At 47.9% G+C, this 10,153-nt stretch overlaps 1 protein-coding gene and 1 long non-coding RNA gene across 2 annotated transcripts; both read left to right on the forward strand.

The window, feature by feature from the left end:
- The first annotated feature begins 1,964 nt into the window (after positions 1-1,964).
- LOC120697337 (zinc finger CCCH domain-containing protein 33-like) lies at positions 1,965-4,247 on the forward strand. Its single transcript, XM_039980516.1, has one exon. It carries the CDS (start codon positions 2,133-2,135, stop codon positions 3,906-3,908), a length of 1,776 nt encoding a protein of 591 aa, XP_039836450.1. The 5' UTR covers positions 1,965-2,132; the 3' UTR covers positions 3,909-4,247.
- Positions 4,248-5,004: 757 nt separating this feature from the next.
- On the forward strand, positions 5,005-9,353 carry LOC120697338. The gene is made up of 3 exons (XR_005684438.1): positions 5,005-8,383; positions 8,472-8,610; positions 8,717-9,353. It is a non-coding gene; the product is annotated as an uncharacterized LOC120697338 (long non-coding RNA).
- The last annotated feature ends 800 nt before the right edge of the window (positions 9,354-10,153 follow it).

Below are 10,153 nucleotides of genomic sequence, written 5' to 3' on the forward strand. Positions count from 1 at the left end.
CCGGGGCATGTGAGCGCTCCATATATTTGGGCCGTGTTCATATATTTGGGCCGTGTTTAGTTGGAGCGCAAAATTTTTTTGCGTTGCAATTTTATTAAATTTGAAGTAGTAAACGAAATCTATTTTCAAAATTTTTTTTATAGATGGATTGTAAATCGCGAGAAGAATCTAATGATGCAATTAATCCATGATTAATTAATATTAAGTGGATAGTTACTGTAGCATCACTGTTGCAAATCATGGATTAAGTAGGCTCATTTGATTCGTCTCACGATTTACAGCCCACAAAAAATTTTGTAAATAGATTTTATTTAATATTTCATACATGTATAGAAACATTCGATGTGATAATTTTTTTTACTTTTAAAGGGTCAAAAAGCCTGGCCTCCCTGGGGGCAAAGCTGCCGTCAGGTGCTGCGCGCTCGTGCTACGGCCACATGGTAAGAGAACACTCAACACCGATATCTCTCCATTTATTTAGTCTTCAAGATAAAAGCTTTATTGATCGAAGGTTATATAAGCGTTAGTTTGAAATAAAAAAAAAGGTTAAAAGTGGGACACTGGTACATGGGAGGATGTTTCATGCTTCTCGAAAACCTACTGCTCCTATGTTCTCGCAGCTTATCTCTTGTCGACTTGTCGTAGGAGGGTGGAAAAGAAGCAGCAGCTCTATGAATTCACACTCACACACTTAGGGTCTAAACAACTAAAGTTGGATGCTAAAATTTTAACACATATTAGCACTCATGCACATGCTAAAGTTTTTAAGTCTTGGCTAAAGTTTAGCCTATCCCATTAACACTACCGTTTGGAGGAGCTAGTGCTAAAGTTTGACACTTTCGTCCATTAGCACTTGGATCTAAACATAGCCTTAGACTCGAGCAGGAGAGGTTTCATCACATATGAAAAAAAAGATGTCAAATGATGCATGATTGGAATAAATTCGGGCTGACTTAAGGTCTTGGGCTATGTTTTAATCATCTTCCACTTTTGTAAAGGCTACAAATAGAAACCAACCATGTTTATCTCTAGATTCTAAATTGGGTCACAACTCACATGCTAGTATTCGAGTCAACTGCAACTAGGCTAAATCTTTTCAAATCTACGCATGCAATCATTTTTTTCCCCACGTTACAAGTACCACGAGTGTACAATCTAAAAAAAAACGTACCACGAGTGTACAACAGCTTCACGTATCATTGCAGTACCCGAGAATAAATGTTTGTCGTGTATGGTAAATTTCTCCATGACAAATCTTAAACTCATCGTCACGCATAATTTGAACGAAGAAATTTGTGCGAAACATTTAGGATTTCCTCTTGTACCCAAAAGTCGTGTAACTAGTGTACTACTCCATGATTGTTTTTAGTGAGGTCGGGGCCGTCCGACGAAATGTTCTCTGCCAAAGAAACATGTGTACCGCATCCCCTTGCTAACATCCATGGTACCCGCAGCTCCAACTCCACCTTTAAAAACCAAACTTTTTTTCTTCTTCTTATCGACACGGAGATCATTCGGCTGTGTGTTTCGACATGGGGAGGAGAGGACGACAGCAACCCGAGAAAAATAATAAAAACTGAGGAAAAACGAAGGGAGCAAGAAGCAACGACGACTTGTGCGCGTCCTGCTTTTGACCACGCGAGCTCGGGGGCACTAGAAAACAATCCAAAGCAACCCCACGAACATATAAAATCTCTCTACTTTTTTTTTAAAAAAAATCTATCTCCGCGAACAAAACAAACGATGGCGAAAGCCACACACGGGAAGGGAAAGAGATGAGAGAGAGAGGAGGAGAGAGAGTGATGACTCGACTGATGAGAGGGAGAGGTGAGGAGGGAGGGAGACCATCCGAGCTGCTTCGTGTCCAACTTCCTTATCCCTTTCAGGGACAGCCCCGGCCTTTCCTCCCCCGCCAGCCATCCTCCATTATTCTCTTCCCCCCACCTCCCTCCCTCTACATATACCCCTCCCCTGCCCTTCCTCCTCAACCCACCCACCTCCCACCCCACCACCGCGTGGTCCGTCTCGCTCGCTTGGAGTCATTGATCCAAGGACCATATCGCCCGATCCATCCTGCGGTGCCTCGCCTCTGAACGAGAACGCGTCTTGCTGCCTCTGATTACTTATTCACTATGTGCTCCGGACCTCGCAAGCCGTCGACCCCGCCGCTGCCGGCGGCGACGCCCAAGGACTCGGCGGTGATGGCGGCCCTGCTCCTGGAGCTGGCGGCGGCGGACGACGTCGTGGCGTTCCGGCGCGCCGTCGAGGAGGACAAAGTCTCGGCCTTGGACGCCGCGTGCCAGTGGTACGGCCCCTCCGCGGCGGGGGCCCGGCTGCGCCTCGAGCTGCGCACGCCGGCCATGGTCGCCGCGCTCTACGGCAGCACGGCGGTGCTGGCGTACGTGCTGTCCACCGCGCCGGCCGAGGCGGCGCGCGCCTCGCCCACGGATGGCGCCACGCCGCTCCACCTCGCCGCGGCCGGCGGCGCCGCGGGCGCCGTCGCGGCCGCGCACCTCCTCCTCGCCTCGGGCGCGTCCGCGGACGCGCTCGCCTTCTCGGGCCTCCGCGCCGGCGACCTCCTCCCGCGCGCCAACGCCGCCGCCGAGAGGGACAGGGCTCTCCGCGTGCTGCTCAAGTCCCCCGCGGTGTCGCCCTCTTCCTCCCCCAAGAAGTCGGCCTCGCCGCCGCCTGCCCCGGAGCCGAGGAAGGAGTACCCTCCCGACCTCACGCTCCCGGACCTCAAGAGCGGCCTCTTCAGCACCGACGAGTTCCGCATGTACAGCTTCAAGGTGAAGCCCTGCTCCCGCGCCTACTCCCACGACTGGACCGAGTGCCCCTTCGTGCACCCCGGCGAGAACGCGCGCCGCCGCGACCCGCGCCGCTACTCCTACAGCTGCGTGCCCTGCCCCGAGTTCCGCAAGGGCGGCGCCTGCCGCAAGGGGGACAGCTGCGAGTACGCGCACGGCGTGTTCGAGTGCTGGCTCCACCCGGCGCAGTACCGGACGCGCCTCTGCAAGGACGAGGTCGGCTGCGCGCGGCGCATCTGCTTCTTCGCGCACAAGCCCGAGGAGCTCCGCGCCGTCAACCCCTCCGCGGTCTCCGTCGGCATGCAGCCCGCCGTGTCGTCGCCGCGCTCCTCGCCGCCCAACGGGCTCGACATGGGCATGCTCAACCCCGCGTGGCCCTCCTCCCCGGCGAGCAGGCTCAAGACCGCGCTCGCCGGCCGGGAGCTCGACTTCGACCTCGAGCTGCTCGCGCTGGACCAGTACCAGCAGCACAAGCTGTTCGACAAGGTGTCCTCGCCGAGGGCCAGCTGGGGCTCGGCCGGCGGGATCGGGTCGCCGCTGCCCGCCGCCGCGCCCGCCAGAACCGTGCCGGACTACACGGACCTGCTCGGCTCCGTCGACCCGGCCATGCTGTCCCAGCTCCACGCGCTGTCGCTGAAGCAGGCCGGCGACATGCCGGCGTACAGCTCCATGGCAGACAACCAGCTGCACATGCCGACCTCTCCCATGGTGAGCGCCAACACCGCCTTCGGGCTCGACCACTCCATGGCGAAGGCCATCATGAGCTCCCGCGCCTCGGCGTTCGCCAAGCGCAGCCAGAGCTTCATCGACCGCGGCGGCCGCGCGCCGGCCACCCGCTCGCTCATGTCGCAGGCCACCACCGGCGCCCCGTCCATGCTCTCCGACTGGGGATCGCCGGACGGCAGGCTGGACTGGGGCGTCCAGGGCGACGAGCTGCACAAGTTCCGCAAGTCCGCGTCCTTCGCTTTCCGCGGGCAATCCCCGGCGCCGGTGGCAGCCCCCACCGAGCCAGACGTCTCATGGGTGAACTCTCTTGTCAAGGACGGCCACGCCGGCGACATATTTGCGCAGTGGCCGGAGCAGGAGCAGATGGTGGCCTAATTCATCGATCATCGTTGGCTCATAGCATCTTGCTGACCAAAGTTCTTTCCTTCAATTATTTTTCCCCTTTGTTTGCTCAATTTGATTCGTACGAGATGTTTTTTAGTACATATATATAGGCTGTTCACAATAATTATATTTGTTCGTCGACAAGAAGCATGGATGCCCAAAGGGAGCTTTATACTGATGAAGAACAGCCAGTGTTTACTCGTTTCTTTCTTTTATTTCTCCTCTCAACGGTTTATAAATAGAGATGTACACAGGAATTCCAACAAGAGTTTATTTACTCTACTACTTGATATATGAAAGATATCTGGAGAGCAGCAAAGATTTGATTCATGTGCTTTCTGCCTTGTGACAATTGACAAACACTGAAATTCTATGCTTATCTGCTGTACTCTTTCTCACGGCCGTGTGTATCAGTATATATTCCTGATCCTTCTCTGAGCATATCTTCCTTTGCTTGATTCTTCTTCTATTTAAAAATGAAGAAAAAAAAGTGGAACATAAGCCATTTGCAAATTCGCTATTGTTTCTCCTTGCCAAGTGGTTGGTGGGCCATAGGAGGTAGACTGCGAAGCAATCACAGGTTAGTTTAGTGGACATGGTGGCGTCATGCTCCAGTTTATCATCACTGAATATTTCTATCAGATAGAAGGCATTCATGGATGGACCGAAAGCAGAAACAAGTTTAACGAATTATTGTTGTGTTGGTGGGTTAGGCACAAAACACAGAAAGGCCCCAAAATCTGGGCACATATGCCGCCAATATATTTGCGAAAGGTCAGGCGGTCGATTGGCTACTGGCCTTGGCCCTCTCGGGCATGGGCCAACTTTCTCTTAATGAAAAACGGTGAGATCCGTTCATCCCCGGCCGCATTTTTTATGCCGCTAATATATTTGATTAGAAAATGAGCATATTCAGCCATTTACTCTTTTTTTAAAATGTTACCAATGTTCATTTTGCTTTGACGAAAATGGTTCTTCTAGAACTCTTGACCTTTTCCTCCTACCCATTTTTTTTGCGAACCAAGATGTAGATTATATTAAAACAGTGGCAAACACAGTACATCCTAGTTTTGACAACCCTAAGGAAAGCACAAATTACAACCAGGTCCCTGCACATCGTCTCCCACCTCCAGACAGGGAAGCGCGACTGCCTCCGTGGACTCCAAGCATCGCCCAAGAACTTGATACCACCGATCAAACCGAAGCAAATCGAGAGGTGGACACCCAGAGGTAAACTGCAAGAGAACTTGATTCCTCCTACCCATTAACTGGCTGATTTCTCTTCTTTTGTCCTTTTACTCCTTTTGTTTCCCTGTGTTTGCATATTATATATCACGATAAAACGAGTATCGTCGTCCATGCTGTCTCTGTTTTTTTTAAATATGCATGGTGCAGCTGTTGTGTTTGGATACTCCGAATTATTGCACCTAAAAAGTATTCAGTTCTTAATCATGCTGGAATAGTGTTGTTCTTGAGTATTCTATGTCTATCCAGGTATTGAACCATTAACGATGTTCTGTCTTGCCAGCCTTTCTCATCTATGATCAACCTTTAGTTTATTTGGGCATCATGAAACATGCTGATATTGGTGTGGTTATCAAGTACCAATGCAGATACACTTATAGTGGAGTTGCTTCTACTTGCCTCCTGTATCTCTGCTCTTCCTTTCTGCCCAATTTCTTCCAATCTACTTCTCAGCCTGCAATTTACAATGTAACAGAAAGGATCAACCACTTGGTAACTTACCTACCAATTAAGGATAATACCTTGTTCATATTTATATGATTACGCTTGCTTAAGGGGTTAATCTGTATGCAGTCAACCCATAATGCGCAAGACTAAGGCAACTGCTTGAGTAGAATGTCTAAATGATATCGATATCGAGTAAATTAAAACTTACTAGCGTCACAAGGAGGTTTGCATTGAAGCTGTCTGAACAGTTGGTTAGTTTGGTCTTCGTTTTCATGTGAGGCATTCAAACCTTGCTGCGAAAGCAATCGGCACTATTTTATCGGTTTCAACGACTCGCGACAAATCCTGTTCCAGATAGAGATAGGTATTCAGATTATGTGACCTATTAGTATGTGATGGCCCATCTAATGTCGAGTTCTTCTTATCTTCAAACACTGATTAAGAAATGGAGCATCTTTCTTCCCCTGGTTAGAAAACTGAAGCTTTCCTCTTCACGGGACTGATTATATGTGCAGTGCATTTGTCATCGATGTGGACGTCTGGAGACCTTTCTTATGCAATGGACACATCATTGACCTCATCTTCGTTGAAACTTTCCGACAAATTATTTGCTCGTCGATTCGCCTGAAGAAAAGAAATCCAAGCGCCCAACCTCCCTGAAAGTTTCCTTCCATGTTACAACTTTGAAATCTGACAAGATTCAGAACCCTCCAAAACTTCTCAGCATCTTATCTCAAGAGCGGAAGAGCGTGCTCATTGAAGGTGATCTGTTGGTCTAATCCATGGGGACTCCGACAAATCTCGCTGTATCAGGAAACCTATTGTTTATTATCTTGATAAAGACTTGGTTTACTGTACTTGGTGAGAATCATACTTTATCAAAATGCTTATTTGTATAAACCATTATGCACCTTAGAGCAAGCGCGTCTGCAATAATAATTTATACGAAACCAATTCAGATGCCATTGAGTTAATCAGGTGCTAGTTCATGGGTTTGAAGTGGTGGCACGTACAGTTTCAAGGTGTTGAAGTGATGGGTTTGATGAGATATTCAGGATCAGCAATCTCTGAAGTCTGAACCCCTCTGCTACGATGTTTACATTCAGGTCATATTTTTGACAACTCCATCAATCCTTGTTCAGTAGTCTCTAACTGCATGTCTTGCTAAATCATTTCCAGGCACAGGCAAGTCACACCCGAATTAACTGCATAATTTCATCCGTCGCCTCACATATGAGCTCATCAAGGACGCCTAACTCCCCAACATTTGCAGCTTCGTGCTCGACAGTTCTTCAGTAACAAGTTCCTACCCGGAAGAAAGACACCCGTAGGCCGTAGCTGCACTGATGTCTGATAAGAACAACTGACAGATAACTGAAATTTGACGTCCATACGTCGTCTGAATTCGGGATCCAAATCAAGCAACTATTAGCAACACTGTCTCCCATTACTACATTTCAGATGTGTTGCTATCATGAAACCGCTGTCTCCAGAGCTTTTGCAGTACTCGGAGCAGACATGCAGAAATGATTGGATACCAATTGAAAAACGAGGTTTCAGAAACTGTGATTAGGCCGTGTTGGACTGGCCTGGCCACTGGTTATAAGCAGATGCAAGATGCCGCGTATTTGCTTAACAGGTCTGATCAGACTGTGAGGCTGTGACAGTTATCACAACTTGGAATTTTTCAGTTGGCGGAGGCTGCCGGTGCAGGGCCTCTGTCTCACGGCATGGAAGGCCAGCTTGATTGAGCTCGGCTGCTCGGGAAAGCCCTAGAGATGGAGACGAGGACGGCGGCCATGGCGATCCGGGCGGCACGCAGGTATCGTTTTGGTATCGGCAGGGCAGGCACGCCGGCTGTGGCCATGGCGGCCGCCGCATCCGTTCCAATCCACCCCACGCTCTCAAACCCTAGCACCACCAACCAAAGCAGATTCGCCGGCCAGCTTCTTCTTCAAGGACCGGGAGCGCGCGATTTGCCGACTCCGATCGGTGCACGCGCCGTCGCTATCCGTCGCCCTCGTCTGGTCAGCGCGGACGCGACGGCGCCTCCCGTTGGTTGAGTCATGCCGGCGTCGACGGTGGCTGGCCTTCTGCAGGCTAGCATTTGTATAGCTCACAGTTGTGTTGGAGACTTCAACCTTCTGGCTTCTATGCTTTACTTGTAAACATCATTTGCACTGCACTGCACTGACGAAGTTTTGATCGCTACTACGTACTATCATTTCACCTCATCACGCTGTTCAGGCTAATCAAATGATTCGTTCGAGTATCCTACCTTTTCTTGTTTCATATGTCAAGAACATTTGTATAATTTTTTGCGAACTCTTGTACTGACATCTAGCACAAACCCCACTGAATGTTTTATTCCATGTTGCAACATACTGAAATCTGATTTACTTACCAAGACGGTGTTTGTTGATCTCACGACTGACGTGTTGTTCAGATGAACGGGTACTCCGACAAATCGCACGGTATCTGGAAACCGATTGTTTATTTTCCTGGTATAAATCATTGGTTTCACTGCAGTTGCTTGGTCAATCGTCAACTTGACTAAAATACTAACTCACTACCTACTAATATGCACCTAAGAGCAATATTCTGCAGTAACTCAGATGTCATTCAGTAATTCTTGTGCTAATACATTTTTTCACTGGGTATTCAGTTGCCCTACGTCTACATGGAGTCGAGTATGGAGAAAAATCGTCTACAGTGAGAGTACATGCTATCTAGAAGTAGTTCAGTAGTTCATGCACAGGTCCTAAGATCTTCAGGTTCACAAATCTCTGAACCTATACCTGCCCTGCTTATTTGAGTATTCTCATCATGTTTTTGAGGCTAACCTAAACAGCCACATTTCAGGTACCTGTAGACGGAGTCGATGACTCAATGCATAAGGAGAAAAAAATATCAACAGTTTTAATGCTTGGCAGTACAGAGAGGGTATCTGCTATTCAGTTCAGTTATCCATGTACAGTTCCTGCCTTCCTGAGATGTTCAGGTTTAGTAATCTCTGAACCTATGTCTGCCTCCAAATTTGCATCTTCTCATCATATTTTTGAGAACTTGACACTATCATACTAACCCAGCTTGCGATCACATTTCAGGACGCATATGGCTACAGGAGGGCAAAGCGACTGCGCCAGCCCGTCTTTATTCAGTAGCGTCCAATTATCTTTGCCTGAACCTTTTCCTCCGATCTGGAAAAGACCTACAGTCTCTGAACTTTCGTGCACAGTTCAGCCGTTTCCTCGACTATGAGCTCATCAAGGATACAAATGGGTCCAAAATAAAAAAAAGATGAAGATGAGTAGCCAGATGCCAGTGACGTCTGGGATGATCATCATTCTTCTGTTCTTCTCACTGTCTGAACATCTTGAAGGATGACAATTGACAGTTGCTGCTTTCAAAAAAAAAACAATTGACAGTTGCTTCTTGCAGGGAACAATCTGTTGAAATCGGGTTGCAGCGTCGCCCTTGACCTGTGCTGCTCTAGCAAACTGAACTTCTACAGTTGTGGCACTGGTCGCTCTCGAGGACGGGGAAGAGATACTTGTGCGAACTGCTAAGCTTGGAGTGGAAACAGGAATTCGCGATCTTTCCCAGCGATCTTGGGTTGGTTGTTGGTCGTTTTCTGTTATCTTTGTGTGGCGCGAATGTAGTCTAATGAAAAAGAGGGGTGGGTGGACGGGTTGTAATCAAACTGCTTTTTCTATATTACTGCAATGACGCGTAGTTATCTTATACTAGAATCAGCAAGGCAGTTGTCAGTTAAGAAGAAAACATAAACGCTGCAGAATTGATTGTCTAACTAGAACAACTGACAAAACACATCAGTTTTCGTTCAAATATGCTTTCTGAATTTTCAGAGCATGTCAAGTGACTATTACCTACAGTATCTGATAGGACTAAGTTGCAGTGATGTCTTACTATCATTAGAGGTGCAAATTAATATTCTTTAGGTGCACCTCCAACCCTCTTTAGTTCGAAATTTTGTACTACTTCTCCAAAGTGATATTCAATTTTGGAAAAGTAGTACAAAATTTTGAACTGAAGAGAGTTGGAGGTGCACCTAAGGGTCACCTCTTTGAACCCCTGACTATCGTGACAGGGCTGACTCAACGGCTTTTGCAGTAATTGGTGCAAATATGAACAAATAATTAAAATTACTACCAACCAAAATGCACCTAAGAGCAATACTCTGTCGTAATACATATAAGGAACTAACTCTTATATCATATACATGGAGTTTTACAGAGACAAAATGCTTCTGCAGTTTTATAGCTTGGTACTAGAAAAAGAGTATACGCCATTCAGTTCCGTTGTTCCTGTGTAGTTCCTGAGGTCTTCAGGTTCATCGATCTCTGAACCGATGAATATTCCCATCATGTTTTTGAGAAGTGGATATCACGTATCATCCTAAACCAGCTTGCCATCACATTTCACTACGCAGATCGACAGGCCAGTTCATCAGTGCATCCATTTGTGAACTTTCCTGCGTTGGTCGGCCTGCAGGATGGTAAAAGGGGTCTTCAAATTTAGCC

This window comes from Panicum virgatum, chromosome 3K (assembly GCF_016808335.1).
Source record: "Panicum virgatum strain AP13 chromosome 3K, P.virgatum_v5, whole genome shotgun sequence".
Classification (NCBI taxonomy): domain Eukaryota; kingdom Viridiplantae; phylum Streptophyta; class Magnoliopsida; order Poales; family Poaceae; genus Panicum; species Panicum virgatum.

Coding starts and splice junctions, on each gene's coding strand:
- LOC120697337 (XM_039980516.1), top strand. CDS start 2,133: ATGTGCTCCGGACCTCGCAAGCCGTCGACCCCGCCGCTGCCGGCGGCG.